Raw genomic sequence first — 20,311 nt, 5'->3', positions numbered from 1 at the left:
TACGTTGGTAAGAACTGTAAAACAAAGAGAGTCCAGGGGTTCTGCAGTGGGAACTGGACCGGGAAGATGTCCTGCTGCAGGATATTTCTACCTTGCTGAACTGAGGGAAGTGGTGCCTGAAGTCCATCTCGTCCTGCTGGTCCTGGGTCAGGCCTGAGCCGTGCAGACGGCTGCGGCTGCGGTACAGGGAAGCCTCCAGCTGCTCCTGCTCCTGCTTCCTCTTCTCCTGGTTGTCCCACTCATTCACCACGGCCTGAGGAGCATCAAGCAGTTAGACAGGAACCCAGCAACACCGCTACTGAAACGTGTGGACAGAGGCCGAGCAGGAGGTCTGACCTGACAGATGTGTCTGAAGAGGCAGCATGCCTCCTCACTGAGCTCTCCTGTGGACAAGCTGTGGCAGCGGACATACAGCAGAGCGTTCATCAGCAGAGCAGAGGGCTGCGGGGTCACACTACCTGCCTTCTGCTGGGGCAGAAGCTTCTCCAGGCTGTGCACAACATCTATACAGGTCCTGGAGCACAGGAACTGGGCCCGGTCCAGGTCCGACGGGAGGCCGGGGGACACGGAGGGGAAGGACAGCAAGCAGGACACCAGCTTGGACAGACCGGGGACAGGGGTCAGAGAGGCGGCCAGCTGGGAGGCCACCAGCCTCATGCCGTACCGCAGCTGGAGAAGGCCGGTTCGGACCGGGCCCACCAGGTCTGGGAACAGAGGGTAGTCGTCCAGGAGCTTCTGGCAGAAGCGCTGCTGAGAGTTCTGCCAGCCAGCCTCCTCTCTGAGCAGGGCCCGGACGACTGACCCGGACCTGAAGGGGGACGGGTCCTGGAGGGCCTTCAGGAGCCGAGACAGCAGCTCCTCTACAGCCGACATGTGGCCCACGCTGCTCAGGTAGTGCTGCAGCTCCCGGAACAGGCGGCCATACTGGGCCTGTTGCGGCCGGAAGGCCTGCTTCCTGGACAGCTCCGCTATCTGCTCCTTCACCTGCTGCATGCGGATCCACAGGTACCTGCACACACACACACACACACACACACAATACCAAACACTAAATTAAATAAAAATCTGCTGTCAAAATTAGATGTTAGTTTTGCAGTACCTTTTTTTTTGCTTTTATATCATTGAAGAGAACTCTAGAGTTTGTCTGTTTTTTCCTTTTTGCTGTTGAGCTGAACCTGTACAGTATACTGATGGTGAACTGCACAGCTTCTGTTCTGTAAATGACATTTTAGTCAAAAGACTGATACTAAAATTTAATAAAAATTTGCTATCAAAATTAACACTGTACACTGGTTCTGTGTTCAGTGTCTGTGGATGAGACATTAAGTCTACTGATCCACAGGTAACCTGAGCTTGGGCGGAGCTAGAGGTGTGTCCAGGTGGGCACTGCCCCCCCTGACATCTGATTGGCTGTCAAAAGTGACTCTGTAGATGATTGACATGTAACAGCAGCAGATCGTTCCTGTACAGCAGCTTCCAGGAACAGGAAGATTTTTCTGGGAGCTGAAGGAAACGCTGTGGTTTCACTCCTGGGAGTTCTGACCTGATCCTGGGATGCTGGAAGCCGTCAGTGGTGCTGCTCTCCTTCAGCTCCTCTCCGCTCTTCAGCTCAGACGATGCGCTGCGAGCTTTCCACTCATCCTGCAGCAGAGCCAGCTACAGCAGACACACAGAGCATTCAGTCATTTCACCTTTTAACACACCTGCTCTGCAGTCCTGCTGCCTGACAGCTGAGAACTACTGAAAATCTAACTGGACTGGTCACACTGTGAGCTGCAATACAAAATAACTCGATTGTTCAAGAAGAAAATATAATTTCCTTGAATCCATGTGTGGATTTTTCATTTATAATCAACCCCATCATGTTTTTGTTTCCAGACAGACCTCCTGTTGAGCGTAGTTCAGTTTGTAGCTCCTCTTCACTGCTGGGTCAAAGACGGTCTGCGGAGTCCAGACTCGGATTTGCAGCAGGCCCATGTTGACCCAAAACACACCACACTGGGCCAGGGAGTCTCCGCCCTGACCTTTGACCTGGACAAACTGCTGCAGACAGGCTGTGCAGGCCGCCATCAGGCCTTCAGGCAGCAGCTGGGGAGGTAGGAAGTTCTTGAGGAGTGTCTGGATCTCCTGGGCGGCGGTGAGCGGCGCGGCGTCCTGCACCAGGCTCTCACAGCTCTCCATGTAGCCCTCTTGAAGGTGGGGAGGCAGCAGGTCGGCCATGCTCTGGAGCTGCCGCCGCAGTACTGCCCCCTGCAGCTTCAGGTCCGTTCCCCTGTGGAGGCATGGCTGCTGTCAGTCCATAGGAGGGGTAGGGTGACGTAGAGTGTGTGTGTGTGTGTGTGTGTGTGTGTGTGTGGACTGTACCTGAAATGGGCTGTGGCTGGAAAGGCCAGGTTCTCCCACAGAACAGAAGAGACGACCTCCAGCTGCTCGACCCTCTCCTCCCAGTCCCACAGGCTGACCCCACAGGACAGGGGGGCCTCCGCCTGCACCTCCCCCCTGCTCAGAACTCCCAGCATGCACTGGGACCACACTGCTTTATTCAGCAACGCTGGGCCCTGAAAACAACATCAGCCATGTTATCCACCAGCAGGAAGTCTGACACTCCCAGTCATCAACTAGAGAGAGATTAACAGACAGAACCATGTTCTCTGCTCCGGGGCGCGGTGTCGGATCCTTCTGGGTCTCTGGATCCACCAGGTTCCATCTGAGCCAGCGGGTGGGGTCAGAGGTCACGCTGCAGCTCCAGAGAGCAGCCAGGGCCTCAGACACCAGATCACACCACACCAGGGGTATCTTCTCCTGCAGCTGCAAACCAGAACCAGGAGTTAGGCTCAGAACCACACAGAACCACAGACCTGGACTAGGCCTGTCATGGTAGTAGATTTCCTGGACGATAAATTGTCACAGAAGTTATTTTGATAAATGATTGTGTTGTTGTCTTGTGGTAATATAATGGTAATGGTATAATAATATAAGAACACATTCTCACAGATCAATAGACTTTAGATTCTAATAAACATTTAACACAGGAGCTGAAAGACATTTTAAATGTCCAAAATAAAGAAAACAAAAGAACAGAAACAATAAATAAATGAATTATGAAGTTGCTATAAACAAAACTCCAGATTTGAGTCCCAGTAGGAACAGAAGTGAAATGATCCATCATGTGTTTATGACCACTGGGTGGTACAGACAGCTCACTGACCCCGTCGCTGCTCAGCAGGAACCACAGACTCTGCAGCTGCCCCACGTTCATTGGCGTCGACTGCAGGCAGAAGCGAAGGTGTCTGGACAGCCGGCGGCGTAGGTCGTCCTCAGCAACACGGTCACTGAGGATCCACAGGACAATGAGAGCGGCTTCCAACAATGTCACTGTTTGGTTGTTACAATTGTGGTGGGACAAGTAAGAGGTTACCATGGAGACAGAGCCAGGTGCAGCAGATCTGCGCTGAGAAGCAGCTGGTTGAGGACGGACAGGCCTTCCATCAAAGGCCAAAGCTGGGTCTGGGTTCTGAGCTGCAGCAGCCCGGCTCGGCCCATGTGGACCTCGCCCTCCTTTGTCTCTCCATCAGACATGGAGCTGACCCCTGACAGCCCTCTAGAGGTCATGTGACACTGCAGCTGCTCCACGCTCAGCAGCAGCTTCTCCAGGACCCCTGGTAGGGCAACATGACACATCGCTCTGGGTTACAGAACAACTCATGGTGATGTCATGGAACAACAGGAAGAATCTCAAAAGAATACAAGAAGAATTAAATGACCCTTTAAGAGCACTGTGTTCATCACTGCAAAGAGGCAATGCCTCAGCCTCTGTTTCAAACTAATGTAAACAACATGTGCACACACACTCACACATTGACATATAGAACTTACCAGACTTGTGTGGGTCCAGTTGGTTGTTAGCGGACAGAACCAGACCTGATGCCTCCAGGAGGCTTTCCTTGATGTTGAGCCAGAGTCCGGCTGCCTGCACCCGGAGCAGCTGCTGCCCGCCCCAGCTCAGAGCCTCGTCCAGCTGCAGTGCATTCACATCCAGAGCCATGCTGAGCAGCCGCAGCCGCGATGCACACTCTGCCACCGCCTCCAGCTGAAGGCAAACAACACTAATTTACATATTTACACTAAATATATAAGAATATATGCAGCATATATAGTTTACATTTACAGTATATTTACAACAATGTTGAGCTTCATGTAAACATTTATTAAAGTTAGTAAAGAGTGAAGGAGACGCTTTAGTAGTAAGGGTTCCTCAGACCTTGTAAGGCAGAGCTTTCCCCAGAGACCTCTGCATGCCTTTGAGTGCAGCGGCCACCGACAGTGGAGTGGACAAAAGGTTCTGGATGGCTGTTGAAACAGCCTGCAAGTCCTGCTGACCTCTGCACAGCAGAACAACAATGGTCACCAATTAAACATCAAAACATACAGTCAAGATTCAGGAACAGCAGTTACACTGCTATACATTATAAACTCTTAATAAGAAACTGTGCAAATTAAAATGAATATGATGTAAAGAAGTTATAGACTGATCAAAAGTCAGAAATGAAAAGGTGAGAGGAAGAGTGTTTACTCCAGAGTGGCTGCTGTGTCTCCCATCAGCAGCTGAGGCAGGCGCAGGATGAGGTGCTTCTGCAGCCACTGCCAGTGCAGAGACAGTATCGAGATGCCCTGGGAGTCCGCCGGAAGCATGACGCACACGTCCCAGAAGTGGTCGCGCCACCGGAGCAGCTGCAGGATCTAACCTCCGGAACAGCAGGGGGAAGCAGAGTCAGGGTCGCTGCAACAGAGGACTGCAACCTCTGAACTGAAACCTTACAGGAGACTCAGAACAGTTCTGCTTCATTTCAAACTATTTCTGTCTATTATGTGTGCTAAACATTCCAATAAATTAAAAGTTACTATATCTGGGTTTTATTTACCATATGGACATTGTATTCAGTAAGAAAGCCTGGTATACTGGATGTACAGCCTGTGTGATGTTCTGTAATGTTTCTGTACAGCTCTTAAATTTAGATGGAAACAAACTGAGATAAAAAACACCAGCTTTTGAACGGTCTTAATAACAAAGTTCTAAAATCAAAGTCAAAAACTGGAAACTACTTGAAACAGTCGACAGCTTACACAAACAGCATTGCATGATCTTTTTTGTTTTAAGCCAGCACGATGTTTCAGAGTTAGGATCAGCGTTCTTATTCTACATTGACCATTAGAAGCGTGAACAGGATCAGAGACAGTCAAAACAAAGCTACAGTAGAGGAGAGGAATTGCTCCTGACCTCAAACATGACATGGTCAGAGATGTACGGCTGTCCGTTCTGCACGGCTTGCAGGACGTAGGCGTCCCACCGGTCAAAGAACACTCGCAGGTGCATGAGCACAGGGTGAGGCAGCTGGCTGATGTCTAAGCTTCCTACATTGTCAAGAAAAGGAACCTTTTAGAAACGGATTTCAATATGAAATGTGTCATCTGTAAGTCAGAGTTTGTTACCTTTGCTGAAGGCTGTGGCGACTCTCAGAGCGGAAGTGGGCGGAGCCATGCTGACGGTGCAGGAGCAGCTGACGGCTCTCTCCTCTCGGTCCATCATCAGAACAATCCTAACACACACACACACACCACGATGCTTGACTTCACTTTGTTTATGCTTTAGATTATTAGCATTTACAATAACATCAGATGGGTTTCTGTAAGTCAACTGTAGTGGCAGTTAGCATACAAACAACATGTTGTCAACATGACCACAGGGTCAGTCCATCTACCTGTTAGCCACTGCATTCAGAGCCTCCAGGAACTCCATGTATCTCTCCTCATCCTCAAAGTTGCACTTGTTGGTTAGAATATCCAGGTATTGCTTGTTCCAGCGCATGTCCATCAGAATCCTGTATTCATCTGGAAGTATCACAGTGATGCAGTCAATAAGAGTCCAACTAGAACTAGCTGGTTTTACAGGAATGTAATTTAATGTTGGCATTAAGAGTCTCTTGGGTCTCTTAATGCAAACATTGGGTCCAGTTGAACTGTGTTCCTCTGCAGTGGAACTCTTTCCTGCTTGGTTTTGAGCTGCCATAACAGAACCGAACACTGTTGAGAGTTCCTACCTTTGCTGTGTGGCTGCAGCAGCTCTGCCAGCGTTTTCCCCTTTACAGCCAGGGTGCTGCTGAACACAGCCTTCAGAGCTCGGTTTCCTGCCTCCACATGGACCAGCGCTGGCTCTGAAACGGGTCATATTACATCCGTTTAGCTGACACACACACACAGCTCAGAACAAGGGCCTTCCGGCCACTGCTCAGAGGTACAATCATGAGTTGAGGTCTGCTGATTGTCTTTGATCTGTCCTATTCATGCACACAGAAGCTGCTTGGAAAATAATACAGAAATGTCCCTGTTTTACATCTTTCATTTATGTGTATTCAGCAGCTACCTCCTATAGGACATAATCTCCTTTTCCCTGCTAACTGCTTTTATGGTGACTTGATACCTTTCTTTGAATCCACCAATGAACTGAGGAAATCACAAACCTGGCAGATATTTGGAGCTCTTCCCCAGGCTGGAGAGCCAGTGGCTGCGGAGGATCCAGTCTCCATGGGATGCTCTCTCTGTCACTAGTCTCACTGCAGTGGGGACGAGCCTGAGAGCATCGCCATCCTCCAGATCCAGCACTCCTCCAGAAAACACACAGTCTTCATGGACTCCACTGCTCTGCAAGGCCTGCTGCAGGTCCCTCAGTCTCAGTGGACGGTTCCTGCACATTTCAGCTGGTCTTAATCCAACTTTCACTCTCAGAGGAGACAAACATGACAGACAAATGGACAGGATTGTCTCTGTAAAAGCATCACTTAGGGAACCATTCTGGTTGCCAGAGGTGGTGACATAACCAGGGGTGAAAGTAGGCAGGTACAGTCTGGTACTGCGTACCTCTACAAGATTTAGCGGGAATACGTCGTACCTGCAAGAGAGGGGAGCGGCTGTCTGATGTAAAGAATCAATGGGTTCACTGTGCAGCCATGACTGATTAGTTTTTCAAGAACAATCTAAAACACGACTTAATCAGTTAATAAATAGTTTTTTTTCCCCATTTCATATTGTTTCTGAACTGTTCGTGCTTTGCTACAGCAGGGCTGCAATACGTCGATTGCGGAAGGTTTTGAGTCGATCTCGGCATTAGGTGACAAACTGAACGCCACCAGTACGCTGAGACCAGCACATCCTCCTTTGATTGGCTTATCAAAACATTAATAACTTTATTAAAGAACAACAACAAAATAATCAACAAAACTTGTTCAAATTAATGACCCAACAAAAGTAATAATCTCAGTAATTATTGTTTCAACAAGGTGTTGTGCAAATCTGTGCGTTTCGGTTCCATTACCAAAATAACTAGCAGAGCAGAAGTTTAAAATTAACTAATCAACCACAGCTGTGTTCATGGAGCACTTATTAACAATCTCAAAATAAATATCAAGCCTGAAAACCTAATATTATCACGGACTGAAAGTTATATTTTTAAAGCAATTGCTGCTCAGCTTGCAGAGCGCAGGCGGTTGCCACGGCAACGGGTGTGCTTAAATGATAAGGAGAGAGAGAGTAAAAAGGTGCGAGTGGTTTTGAGTAGATCTCCTGTTCGGGTTGTTTTACCTTTGCTGTGGCTCTTTACAGCCGCTGTAGTTTCTGAACGTTCAATAAACGATAAACTTGGACTAATTACCTCGTTCTTTATGAGTATATGTCATTTACAACAAACATCAAACACGGTAAATATGTTTCATTAAGTATTTAACAAACATATGACTTCCACTGCGATATGTGAAATTAAATTAATTGTCTAAAAGTAAAAAAAAAAAGTCTGAAAGGTTTTTCCTTTATCAAACAATTTTTTTTTGCCTCTTATTTAGTGGAAATATTGATGTCGATGAGATTTTCTCCAAAATGATAACTTTTTTCAATCTTTATAGCTCCACTGTTTAAAATGAGGCTCTAACATTCACAAATGACATTGAAATAAATTCTAGTTCAACATCTGGTTTGAGGTGATTCTTCTGGAACCTGTTGGAGGAAAAATATCCCAACTTCAGAAGATGAGCTTTTAACCTAACAGAGCTCTGTGGTTCCTACTGTCATTATGAGAGTCAGGGTGAGGAGGCGCCATGTTAGGAAGAGGAAGTGGAAGCTGCAGGACAAACAGGTCATGATGCTTGGCCTACTGATTATCCCTCTGTCTGGACACAGGATCAATATAACCAATTTAAAAGCTAAACTGAATGGTTATATGCCAGACATGGAAGACTGGGACGCACTCCATGCCAAGATGTTCAGAATTTAGGTCTCATGGCATCTCAAGGTAACCCTTCACTTTATTAGTGCCAGCAGCTGGAAATCAGCTTTACGGATCTGTCAATATTTGTTTTCTCAGTCACAAAAGCTCTGACCATAATGTGACCTTTCACCTCAAACTGCTCTGTAGTGGGACACGTAGAGTAGCATGATACTCTATGTATCATGCTACATGCTATATGTAGCATGATACTCTATGTATCATGCTACATATCATGATGAGGATAAAATGACACTATAGGGAGTAATACTGTAGTCCAAAATTACTACACAACATTAATGTCCCACCATGGAGCAGACGTGTGTTTTAGCTGCTGTTGGTACATTATATACGATATATAAGATATGTACCGTATATACTGGTTGTGTTTGGTTGGCTATAGATTATTTAAAGAATTAAAGTTTTCCTGATTTACAAATCTTATTGTCTGTTTTTTAAAGTAAAAAAATTCACGTTAAGCTTATGAAATGACAAAAGTGCTGTTTCTCCTGTTCAAAAGCATCAAGTGTCTCCTGTATCAACAGGTCTCTGTTGGTAAAAACCATATAAACCTAAAAAGATGAGCAAGATTTTTCTTCATTGTCTAGAACATTACCGTTTCCCCTGCAGGCTGAGGGAGTTGAGGCAGAACAGGAGGACCTGCCCATCTCTGAGGACTGAGGAGAAGCAGGAATCTTCAGTAGAGAGAAGAGCTGAGGGGAAGCTGTCCGGCCACACCCCGGCACACAACAGCCCGTCCCCCCAGGCATCCGTATCCATGACAACCAGGTGCTGCTCAATCACCTGCTGGGCTTGCTGAAAGAAAAAACAAATGTATTTATTTCCTCTTTGAACTCCAACCCCACCCCTTTCTTTGTCATCAAGAAATAAAAAACATCATTTTGTTAACATGTTGCTCCTATCTTGACCTGAAACATTCAGTACTGTAACAATGTTTGCTTCCTAACACATACTTTATGTTTTCGCTTTTTTGTTTCAAAAAAAGTAAAATCCACCTTTTTTAGTCCTAATTTTTTGTGTACTTTGAGTATTTAGGAGTGCCAAAAATGTTAATTTAAAACAAGGTTTTTACTTCTGGCTAATCAGTTTTGTGAGTCCACCATTTTTTTTTTTCCAATTTTGTAGTCCAAGTTCAGTTATGCTGAAATTGGAAGTATAGACAAGTCAAAATGTTTGGTTCTAGCGTGTATTAACGCACATCATCCCCAACATCAGAGCCTATTGAAGTGTCTGGCTAAACTTAATTTTTCTCGGGAATGTTCCTACATCAGTGCGTAAGTCTGTTTTTGGAGAACTTACAGAACTCTGCCAGTATGGAGAGGGGTGTTATACTTTGTCTACTAAAACAAGGTACTCAGTAAAGCGCCAAGCTGCTAATGATGCTAAAATGACTGCAAAGCTTATTTTAGACATGAATGTAGTGTTGATAATGAGTTGATGATGTAGCCTTCTGCTTCTGCTAGTGCTATGTGCCAATTTTTAGATGCCTGGTAAAGATGGTGAAGGTGTAAATACAGTAATACCACCATTATGATGAATTCATTTGAATGTGTGGTTCTGCAGACTCGTCATTCTCCTGCTCTGGGTCAGAGTCTGACTCCAATATCTAAGGCTTGATGGACTAGTCCACTGTTGTTGGTATCTTTAATAAACTTCTGAATAAAAACTTCTCTGTAGATAAATAACTATCGCTGCTATCAAACTACAAAAATATCTGAATAGGGTGGGGCATGAAATGTCTCATTCACATTTAAAAAAACACAGTGAAACGAGTTGCTCTAAAGCAAATTGCTCTAAAACATTTCATTGCTCTAACAAGAGTTGCTCTAACAGTAGGTATGCCAGCGGTTTGTGGAGCTACAATAAGCAGGAGGTCAGACCAAAGCATTGCAGTTCTACTTTATGCAGACCATTAAGTGTATAATTTACATGTGAAAGGAAGAACTTAAAAACATGATATGTCTACTTTAAATGTTTCAGATGTAACACATTTTAAGCTGAGTAAATACAAAAGACAATTTATGCATGAAACCATTATTAGTATTTTTATTTAGCCACACAAGAAGGCCTAACCATGAGTAACCCATTTTTCCTGGACCACTTCAAATCCTTCGTATTAAATGTCCCTACAATGGGGCATGATGTGTTGCTCATTGAGACCTTTTCGCCTACATAACACTGTGAAATTTCCTCCACTACGGTGTGTCGATACTGTAAGGGTGTGACCTGAATGCCATAAGGCAGCGATAACATACCTTCTGGTTGGCAGCAGAGCGCTGACAGAAGGCGTAGACCTCAGTACAGGCGTGCTGCAGGGCGCTGCGAAGGTCTGCACCTCGCTGCAGCTGGCAGGACAGCAGAGAGGCAGCGTGGAGAAGGGCCGCCACTGAAGAGGCCGAGGAGTCTGAGAGGCAGAGAAGTGTCTGAAAACTCTGGCTCCACTAGTGGAAGTGCAGCAGATTTCACAAGGCTTACCCCAGATGGCACTTCTGATGTCCTGATGGATTTGAATGAGTAAGTCACACACACAGTTCCCTGTCACACCGGCAGAGTGGAGCAGGGTCTTTAGGTCCAAAGTGTCCCAGCACATCCCCTCACGTTCCCCTGGGATGTAGACTTCCACCCCTCTGTTTCTCATGGCTCTGGAGAGCTCCCCATGGACTGGGTCCATGGTGAGGAACAGCCTGCACAGCCAGGAACACATCAGCTGAACAGAACCATCCAAACCTTGAAATACCCGCCAGTACTCACCTGAAGTTGGGGTGGGGGGTGATCCTGGGGGTCTTCCCATCGATTACACCCCGCTCATTGATGGTGAGGGACCCGTTGGGCTCCAGAAGAGCATTGAGGCGATCCAGGACAGAAGCACTGAGTAAGAAACATATAATGAGTGGTTGGCTCCAAACTACCCGAAAACTGATTGGCCATCACCCATCAGAGACTAAACTAAAGTCTGATCTTCCACCAGAACCCTGACCCATCCCAAACTAATCTGCTGGTCAGTGTTGCTCACTGCAAGAGACATTTTCTATGAGTGTCTGACCAACTCGGGTACAAAGAAAATGTGGCTGCCACATTTAAAAAAAAAAAATCATCAGATTTTCTCTGTTTGGGAGTTTATTGTTTTTTTTCTGTCATTAATGATCAAAAACTATTTGGGGAATTAGAGAGATGATGCAGAAGTTGGTACCTGCAGAAGTTGACATTGTCCATGAGCAGCCAGTCTCCGGCCTGCAGGGCCTGGACCAGCATCCCGTCCAGCCACTCAAAGCCGCCGTTGGTCCAGCCGTCCTCCAGCTGGGCCAGACGCTCCTTCAGCAGAGTGAAGTCCATCTGCAGCTTGGACATGTCTGAAGGCAAAGCCTGCTACATTAGGGCACGTCGCCACTGAAACCATGGAAACAGCATCCTGCATATGATGCACTATAAATTACCGGTGAACACTTTGAGCTTGGTGTTGAGTTTCTGCAGCAGGAGGATGATGACCTCCATCTTGTTGAGCGCCTCACAGGTCACTGCTCCTCCTGGTTTTTGTAGTCCGTTCTCCTTCAACCACTGGCAGAACACACCCCATGTCTGCAGCAGAAACTCTGTGTCCTGAGTGCCATCGTCGAGAGACATCAGTCCACGCCTTATCACCATGGCGACCATGTAGTCGACTGTCTCCAGTACTTGTTGCCATGGACGCATGATGTCCACCTGCATACAGGACGAGAGGGAAAGTTTACAGTGGTCCCTGGTGTTCTGCAGTAGAGCGCAGACTGAAACACTACCTGCTCGAATCCCCCCAGCAGCTCCGTGGTGTCCATGGCGCTGTTCATGGCCATCACCCGCAGACGGTGTCCAGTCAGCAGGGCCAGCAGTCTCACCAGGCTGGTCTTGCCACTGGCTGTGGGACCAACAACTATGGTCATCCAGCCCATATCCACACACTTCATCAGAGACTCTAAAGGCTTCAGGCACTGGTGTGTGATGGACAGTGGGGGGTCCAGAGCCACAGGGGCCCCCCCACTGCGACACAACACAGAGAAGCCCACCTAAAGCAGCAGCAAAGCAAGCAGGGCACAAAGAAGACTTCAGCCATGTTAACGAGACAGATGGCAAGACGAGGTTCAACAGCGCTGACCAACCTGAACACTGAGAGGAGTGATGTGGAAGTGTTTGGAGCCACAGTAGGGCTCATAGTCCTCCCCAAACACCTCCCTGAACACCAGCAGGACCTAAGGGACACCACAGCACACACACTGATCCATCAGCTGCTGGCTCACACACATCCTCAGAGTGGAGACTGTTGAAAAAGGTTGAAAGTTCAACATCTTTGAGCAACAGGTTCAGTGGGTGTTGAGCTTACCTTTGCCTTATCTGCCTCAGTTCTCATTCTGTCAGCATACACTAAGGCCACATGCTGGCCTGGGTTGAAAAATCCTGGCGACTGGTCAGTAAGCATCAGCTGACACCAGCGGAATACGTCCCGCAGGTTGAACTCCCAGGGGCTTCCCTTCTGCCCCCACAGCCTCTCCACACAGACCTCCTGAACAAGCTGGAGGAAAACAGCAACAAAATGGGCGTTACTCGGCCTGAATGAGTGGAAGAAAAAAAGACTGAAACTGAATTTGTAACACTAGATAGACTGCGTTTCTGGATTTTTCTACTGACTATATTTAAAGGGGTTAAGAAAATCATTCATTTATTGAAAACGAGTAACATTTTCTGCAGCAGTGATGCGATCAGATATTAACTACTAATTCATAAGCAGCTGTCACTGGCCATCAGGCCATGCAGCTTGATCATCAGACAACTTCTAAACAATCTTAAGGATGAACAAGGCTGGCTGGTTGGGAACACAATTTGGCAGCTCAACTTAGAGAACTACATGAACTCAAACTTTGTATTTAACCAACCCTGTGGACTTCTGGGAAAGAGTTTTTATGCAGATGACTCCAAATAAGGGATGATGAAGCACCTGTTCACTTTGAGTTGAAACAACAAACAGGAACAGTGTGATCTAAGCTCTGTGTTAAGGGCTGATGAATGAGGTTTTATCTGGCACCACAGAAGCTCACCATCACTGGCTTGAATATGAACTCAGTAAAACACAGCAGAGAAAGTTGTTATTTTTTCTCATCTGAAGTTTTCCTGACCTTTGACTACCAGGCAGAGCTCTGTTCTCTCAGAGAAACTCACCCTGTTATTGAACTCAACCATTTTTGTGATGATTTCTTTATCAATGGCAGGAAAAATAGAATTTCCAATGAACTCCATGTCTTTGTAGGTGAGCTGGTCCACAAAGACCTAGAAAGATTGTATACACACACAGAAGCAGTCAGTAAGCAGTGGTGATATTGACATCAATGGGTTTCAGTATGAGCAGAAAGGATGACGTCATCAGCAGCATTAGAACTTCAGAAACTGTCCAGAGCTAAAGATGCAGCATGAGAATGAAAGACATTAGAGACGCACTGAGGAACTGACTGATAGCTGGAAATTATCATCATTTCCAGCCATCCAGTCTGCCACAAAACTGTAATGAGTGCATCTCTACTGGGATCCTTAATAGCTTATAAACATTGTTCATTTAAAAGTCCTGTTATCACTTTTGAACATTTTGAAGAGACTACACTATTAAAGTCACTGTCACCTGAGTGAACCTGTTGAGGAAGGATTTGGCCAGTCCCTTGCGCCCGCCTCCCTGTGTGAACGGGTTCTGGCAGCCGAAGATCTTGGTCTTCTCCTGCTGGACCTGGAAGCTCAAGCCCAGCTCAGGAATGTAGATCTCTGCCCTGTGATCAAAGCAGGCATTGAGCCCCTCCAACACCGACTGGGAGGCCAGGTTCAGCTGAGGGACGAACAGCAGCAGGTCAACACTCTGAATCTCATTCAGCATCCAACAAGAGTTTAAACTGGAATCACGTGGACTTGATGAAATGGATAATCTACTACATTTAAACTTTTCAGCTTCTTCTGCAGCAGCAAGAGACAAACTTACCTGAGTTGAATCACAAGAATAAACATAAAAGTAGAGTCCAGACATAAAACTCCTGTAGAAATTAAAACTACATGATTTGTAGTTCTTACTTCATCCAGGACAACCCAGTGGCCAGCCTTCAGAGCAGCCAGCAGGGGGCCGTCTCGCCATGCAAACTCTCCTCCCTTCCCTCCCTCCACAGGAAGATCTGTCCCGAACAGGTCGGTGATGTCCTGCCAGAGAGAACAGCATGAACTCGCTGCGCTCTCAGAGCGCAGGGGGATTACAGCCTTACCGTTTGCTCAGACAGGTTGATTCTGACCAGCTGGTTCCCGGAGGCCTTGGCCAGTGCCGCCACCAGACTCGTCTTTCCCACTCCGGGGGAGCCCTCCAGCAGCACAGGCCTCTGCAGCTTCAGAGCACGCAAAAGCCTCTGGGCGTTCATGGCCGCAGTACCTGCTGTGAGGGCGTAGTCAGAGAGGCTGCGGCTCTCGGCTTCAGATCCTGATGGAACATAGGGTCATTCATAGGAAACGATTAGGGCAAAACGTTCTGCACCTTTGTCTTTTGGTGGTCGTAGTTTTAATTTCAACATCAGATGAACGAGAGACAAAATTACTCCAATTTTTGTGTCAGAGCATATCCCAAACTGATTTTTATTAACTTTAACTAAAAACATGGTACTAGTTGCATTTTTGGACAGAATATTATCAAAATTCTTATTTCTGATGCATTTAATGAATAGAAGAAAAGAAACTTTGATTTGTCAGGATTTAACCAGCCAGTTGTCTCTCTGGATGATTCTATTGGTGCAGCTCTCCAGTATAATAAGCTGTTATTATATTGAAAATGCAAAAGAACAGAATAAACTTGGCTTTTACATGTCAACCTTGCATTTTTAAACACAGCTTCACACCAGCGTATGAGTCAGTTTAACATGCAGCCTGCATAAGAGCTATGGAGACATTACACTGAAATGAAACTTTTTCTTCCACTTTTGTAAACTTAGAAATGTGTGCAACAATGCAGACTCATTGCAGTCACTTTGTTCTAGGGAAATATTCCCACATATTCCCTCCCTCACAACGGACAGATTGCATCCAATTGTATTTAATCCAGTTTATTTACACAAGAGCCCTCTCAGGACATGAAATGAAAAAAAAAAGAGTCCAATCAAATTTCAATCCAATCCAATTCAATGGAGGTCCAGTTTACAAGCAGCTCTAGAGCCTGTCAAAATACCTGAGGTTCAACAGCCCCCTCCCCTCTTCATTAAAAGAAGAGGGGAGGAGGCAGTTGGAACTGCAACTGCAATGCAGTTGAGATAAGCATTCACAACAAAACAGCATTCACCTGTGCAAAAATCACAAAAAGAGCACCTTCAGGTGCCTCAGAGCAGAGAGTTTCCATAGTGATGGGACATTGAGAAAGTTGGACTTTTTTGACTGCGGAGTGCTGATACAGAGAGATAATTAACATCCGTACCTATGGTGATGTAGAAGGGGCTGATGCCAAAGAAGTCCTCTCCCCACTGAGGGTCCCGTGGCAGGCAGGGGTCATAGACCCTCAGGGCCTCCAGCATCTCCTCATCAAGCCGGGTCGTCCTATTCAGCCTCCGCTGCAGGAAAGCCAGACACATCTGGCGTGCAGCCAGGGCACCGTCTGCACAGGACGACGTAGTTCCTGCAAGGAAGCTCTGGATGAGCTGAAGCTCCCAGGGGAACACTGAGACAGGGCTGCAGCTTACCTGAGCCAAGGCCATCTATGTAAACCAAACAGGCAGCATGGACACAAGCTGTGACAGCATCCAGTCTGAGGTCCCACTCTGCCGTCTCCTCCTCGTCTTCTTCCCGTTCCTCAGCTGCTCTCATGGCCATGCAGCTGTCCTCATCCCTCTCACACACAGCGTTGATGAAGTTCACCCAGGAGAGGATGTCTCTGACACTCAGTACACAGCGCCGGCCAAAGTCCTGCTGGCCCAGCCACTCCACGAAGTCCAGCATCACTTCTGCAACGTCCACGCCTGAATTCCATTCAAACGCACGCAACATGTTCACTGTAAAGGCATCAGCAGCACTAACCCTGGACATAATAATCCCAGGGAGGCCCAGTTTAACTAACCCAGACGTTGGTTTACCATTTAATGAGAGTCCAGAGTGCAGGTTGTGTTGGATAATCTGGACCAGGTCGCTGCGGCTGGTGCTCTGAGGACACCATATCTCAGTGAAGCGGTTCCTCAGGGCAGGAGACAGCTGTCCAACAAAACAAAGGTCAGAGTTCACCTCCACTTATAGCATATTGCTAACCCGTTTCAAATCTTTGGACCTTTCCACAGTTTGCCACGTTTAGTCCTAACTCTGAGCTGCAGAATTTTGAATAGTAATAGAAAATCCTTTTATAAATCCCCGTTTATCCCTTTGTTCTCAATTAACAAATAATAAAGACGCTCAAATTTAAGGTTCAAAATACAACATTATGAACCAGACACACGTAGTGCATGTGTTCGACTTCTGTTCAGAGCTAAAAACAGGACAAACCCAGAGACAACATATTAGAGCAGACTGAGACAAACTTTGAAAACTTTTTGGGGAATTATGTATAATATTTTGTTTGATTTGAGTTTGTGTCTCTATTGTGACAAAATGTGAATAAGTATCCATTGGTGGATTCTATAAGTCAGTAGGTCAGATTATAGTTGACCTCTGGGGTAATTCCCATGTCTGTCATGTTCCTCCCTACAGAGCTCCGTACCTCTTTCTTGCCAAAGTCTCCTCCAGGGTTCATGGTGGCCACCAGATGGAAGCCTGCAGCCGCTCTGATAAGCTCCACATCGTCGTCGTCTCCGGTGCCCTTCTCTGCCAGCACCAGGCTCTTCTCAGTCTCCAGGACACTGGCAGGAAACACAGTGCATCACGACAAATTCTGCTCAACTGTTTAGCAACTCGTAGGAAATTGTTACTCTAAACTGACAGAATAGATGTTGCCAGCACTTAGAAAGAGCAGAAAGGCCAAATTAGGTTAAAGGTTAAATTATCGATTGATGAGGCAACACCTTGAAATATTTAAACATTTCCCAAAGAAAGAAAAAAGAAAAATACATGATGGAAAACAAACAAAAGGAGAAAAGTGAAGGAAAATTTATTTGTGGAGAGACTATCGGAACCAGGACCGGTTCTCTGCTTGTACCTGTTGAGCCTTTCCAGCACAGAATCGTCTGCGAGTGAGATCTCATCCAGGAGGAAGACTCCGCCCTCCTTCAAGGCCAGCACCAATGGTCCATGGTTCCACTCAAACAGCCTAACATCCTCACCAACAGTCTAGGAATGATCACACACAAATGATCATTACAAAATGGATCTACAATAGATCTATTGCAACTAGAAGTCCATTACACTCTTTAGTTTGTTCTTTCCCTGGCTTCTTCATCAGTAGCTTCAGGTGTTAGCCTCCTGCTCATCCTGTCAGTGAATGTTTTGTATTAAGAGAACCTTTCATCCATTTTATGAACCAGATATTTCCCATTGAAAAGAAATTTCTCCTACGAAGCATAAGCAGAAATAACAGAAGACTTTGCTTAGGAGGCAAAGTTACAGCATGTCAGACCTGGTCTGCTTCTGCAGGATTTGTTTGGCCTCTATTTCATTCATCTCAGTTTATTAACATAGCTCCAGTTCACAACGGATTAATAAAAGATCTTACCAGAAAGCCAACATGTGTTCATAAGTACCTGCTGGGTGTATCTAACAGGCCGCAGGCCTCCCAGAAAGTCTGACGTCTCCATGTGCATGTGACAGTTGACAGAGAAGAACTTCTGTCCAGCCAGAGCTGCATACAGCTGGCAGATGGTGGTTTTCCCACATCTGGAGAGGAAACAGGATTAAAAGGGCTTGACAAGGAAAAATCTAAATCCTTCATAGAGTCAGGAAGGAAAAACAGAGGACGGGCACAAGCAGCAGCAGGAAGGAGCTCACCCTGTGTCTCCCACCAGTAGAACTGACTCCCCGAAGCGCAGCGCTCGCCCCAACAGCACCGCCATCCTCCTCAGGCTCTGAGTCCACACCACATGACGGAACTCCTCTGGTACTGCTGCAACGCTGCCCACCGCAGGATCTGGTGATGGCAGCAGGAGTCATGCTGAGGGGTCAGTGCTTCTGTCAAAACCTCCAACCATGACCACAGTCACAGCAGGCCCAACTCATCACTTACTTAAGCCTCTAAAATGTTTTACAGTTGTATTAGAGAACTTTTCACCCATTCTATGGACCATATTTCCCGTCAAAGAAATTTTCCCTACAAAGCAGGTGCAGAACTAACAGAAGGCTTTGCTTACGACCTGCCCGTGCCGAGTGAAATGACCGCTACTCACTGAACTGACTGATGAGCTGTTTCTGGGAGAAAAGACTGTCGGGGTTCACCGTCCGTTTGAAGTGCTTCTGCAGGATCTCCAGGATGACGGCCTCCTCCTCCTGCTTCCTGACCCGTCCAGCCAGGAGCATGTAGCCTGGACCCAAACACTCTGCTCAGTCAGCCAGCTTCTACAGGAGGCGGGGCCTCATGTCTGATGAGACTCACCGTCATCTGCTAGATGCTGCAGCCAGTCCTGAGAGGCCTCCGCCTGCTCCTCCAGCCGGTAGCGCTCCGCCCAGCGGAACAAGTCTCTCAGAGTGATGAAGCCATGTTTCCCCGCAAACACAGAAGATCCTCTGCGCAGTGACTGGGAGGTACAGGGGGATATGAGGCTGCAGTAGGTATCAACACAGCCAGTATACATACACAGTAAGGTAAAACTACCTGAAGGTCCAGCATGACCTTGACCAGCTTGGTGCAGTAGGATGGAGGTAAGCTACACCTCTGGTGCAGGATGGTCTCCAGCTCTGCACTGGGCAGCTCATCGAAGTGCAGCTCCACAAAGCGGTTCCTGAACGCCCGAGACAGAACCTGGACACACAACCAGCTCCATTACAACCCCTGAGCTGAACAAAGTTTGTCTTCCTGTTGAAACGCTGGGATTCCTCTCCACTGTCACCACATGCATTCCACTGAGTCCTCACACAGAAGAGCATTTAGCAATCAGCTGAACTGGACTGGATCTAATGGGATCTGAATGGGACTGGAAGCTCAGACTGGATTTGGATGAACATGATCTAAAGTTGAGCTAACTGGATTCTCTATGCGAGTCTGACCTGATCGTCCTGTAAAGAGCTTCGATTGTACAAGTTGTCAACTGGAAACAATGAACTGAGCTGATGAGGAACTGGAGGGAGGAAAACACTGAATGTCTCATCTGACATATTTATCAGTTCATTATGCAAAGGCAGAATTTATAAAGTGGATTTCATCAGGTGCAGCATGAGGTGCCACTGCCACTTGACCTCTAGAAGGTTTCAAACACACAACGATGACAGTAACATCAAACTGCAAGTCTGGGTTAAAAACACATCAAAAACTGAAAGGTGTTAAAAAACCGGGGGTGGGGGGGTTCTTAGTACAACAGCTGGAACAGAGATCAGAACAGCTGTCCTGATGTGATAACATACCTTTCTGCCTCCGTAGAGCCCTGGGGGGTTCTGTGTTGCAAACAGCATGAATCTGGGATGAGCCCTGATGATTTCCTGAGTCTCAGCCACAAATAGTTCCCTGTTGTCATCCAGCAGCCTGTTGAGAGCCTCCAGCACGTCGGTGGGGGCCAGGTTCAGCTCATCCAGGATCACCCAGTAGCCTTTCCTCATGGCATCAAGCAGGACACCTGAGTACAGAGTCAACATATATTATACAATCCAGGAAATCTGAGGGTTTCCACAATGAACCTCTTGGGGAATTCCTTAGTTCTCCAAACAGTTAAGGATAATTTTAATTTTTTTTCTGTTCTTGTTGAAGAATTGAAGACAAGATAAAGCAACTTTGCACCTTCCTACTGTAAAGGTTTGGTTCTAAACATCAAGTAGCTCTCACCAGGGTCTACAGCTCACATAAACTCAGATACAGAACAAAAATAAGCTCTACTTAACAAAAAC

The 20,311-nt window shown here is 46.7% G+C and overlaps 1 protein-coding gene across 2 annotated transcripts in view; it reads right to left on the bottom strand.

Annotated features, from left to right (window-relative positions):
* mdn1 (midasin AAA ATPase 1) overlaps positions 1 to 20,311 on the bottom strand; it is a 55,217-nt gene that overhangs the window by 19,278 nt on the left and 15,628 nt on the right. For both annotated transcript variants that reach the window (XM_016680962.1, XM_007570600.2), the window contains exons 25-64: positions 19,835 to 20,043; positions 19,089 to 19,235; positions 18,870 to 19,011; positions 18,664 to 18,798; positions 18,269 to 18,407; positions 18,025 to 18,157; positions 17,484 to 17,614; positions 17,049 to 17,187; positions 16,435 to 16,549; positions 16,045 to 16,320; positions 15,783 to 15,980; positions 14,593 to 14,801; positions 14,408 to 14,530; positions 13,971 to 14,168; positions 13,517 to 13,624; positions 12,684 to 12,872; positions 12,463 to 12,552; positions 12,106 to 12,369; positions 11,767 to 12,031; positions 11,523 to 11,682; positions 11,084 to 11,200; positions 10,808 to 11,016; positions 10,588 to 10,736; positions 8,928 to 9,127; positions 6,519 to 6,742; positions 6,099 to 6,212; positions 5,760 to 5,889; positions 5,491 to 5,597; positions 5,279 to 5,412; positions 4,574 to 4,740; positions 4,262 to 4,382; positions 3,877 to 4,090; positions 3,419 to 3,659; positions 3,209 to 3,332; positions 2,644 to 2,808; positions 2,365 to 2,558; positions 1,885 to 2,272; positions 1,544 to 1,656; positions 337 to 1,009; positions 92 to 253 (exon numbers count right to left, since the gene is read on the bottom strand). In XM_016680962.1, coding sequence (XP_016536448.1) covers positions 92 to 253; positions 337 to 1,009; positions 1,544 to 1,656; positions 1,885 to 2,272; positions 2,365 to 2,558; positions 2,644 to 2,808; positions 3,209 to 3,332; positions 3,419 to 3,659; positions 3,877 to 4,090; positions 4,262 to 4,382; positions 4,574 to 4,740; positions 5,279 to 5,412; positions 5,491 to 5,597; positions 5,760 to 5,889; positions 6,099 to 6,212; positions 6,519 to 6,742; positions 8,928 to 9,127; positions 10,588 to 10,736; positions 10,808 to 11,016; positions 11,084 to 11,200; positions 11,523 to 11,682; positions 11,767 to 12,031; positions 12,106 to 12,369; positions 12,463 to 12,552; positions 12,684 to 12,872; positions 13,517 to 13,624; positions 13,971 to 14,168; positions 14,408 to 14,530; positions 14,593 to 14,801; positions 15,783 to 15,980; positions 16,045 to 16,320; positions 16,435 to 16,549; positions 17,049 to 17,187; positions 17,484 to 17,614; positions 18,025 to 18,157; positions 18,269 to 18,407; positions 18,664 to 18,798; positions 18,870 to 19,011; positions 19,089 to 19,235; positions 19,835 to 20,043 — 7,316 coding nt within the window. The remainder of the gene's footprint in view (positions 1 to 91; positions 254 to 336; positions 1,010 to 1,543; positions 1,657 to 1,884; positions 2,273 to 2,364; positions 2,559 to 2,643; positions 2,809 to 3,208; positions 3,333 to 3,418; positions 3,660 to 3,876; positions 4,091 to 4,261; positions 4,383 to 4,573; positions 4,741 to 5,278; positions 5,413 to 5,490; positions 5,598 to 5,759; positions 5,890 to 6,098; positions 6,213 to 6,518; positions 6,743 to 8,927; positions 9,128 to 10,587; positions 10,737 to 10,807; positions 11,017 to 11,083; positions 11,201 to 11,522; positions 11,683 to 11,766; positions 12,032 to 12,105; positions 12,370 to 12,462; positions 12,553 to 12,683; positions 12,873 to 13,516; positions 13,625 to 13,970; positions 14,169 to 14,407; positions 14,531 to 14,592; positions 14,802 to 15,782; positions 15,981 to 16,044; positions 16,321 to 16,434; positions 16,550 to 17,048; positions 17,188 to 17,483; positions 17,615 to 18,024; positions 18,158 to 18,268; positions 18,408 to 18,663; positions 18,799 to 18,869; positions 19,012 to 19,088; positions 19,236 to 19,834; positions 20,044 to 20,311) is intronic.

The sequence above is a fragment of the Poecilia formosa genome, unplaced genomic scaffold, assembly GCF_000485575.1.
Source record: "Poecilia formosa unplaced genomic scaffold, Poecilia_formosa-5.1.2 Scaffold264, whole genome shotgun sequence".
NCBI classification, from domain to species: Eukaryota; Metazoa; Chordata; class Actinopteri; order Cyprinodontiformes; family Poeciliidae; genus Poecilia; species Poecilia formosa.
The sequence above is the reverse complement of the archived record's forward strand: the minus strand, read 5'-3'. Positions and strand labels throughout refer to the sequence as shown.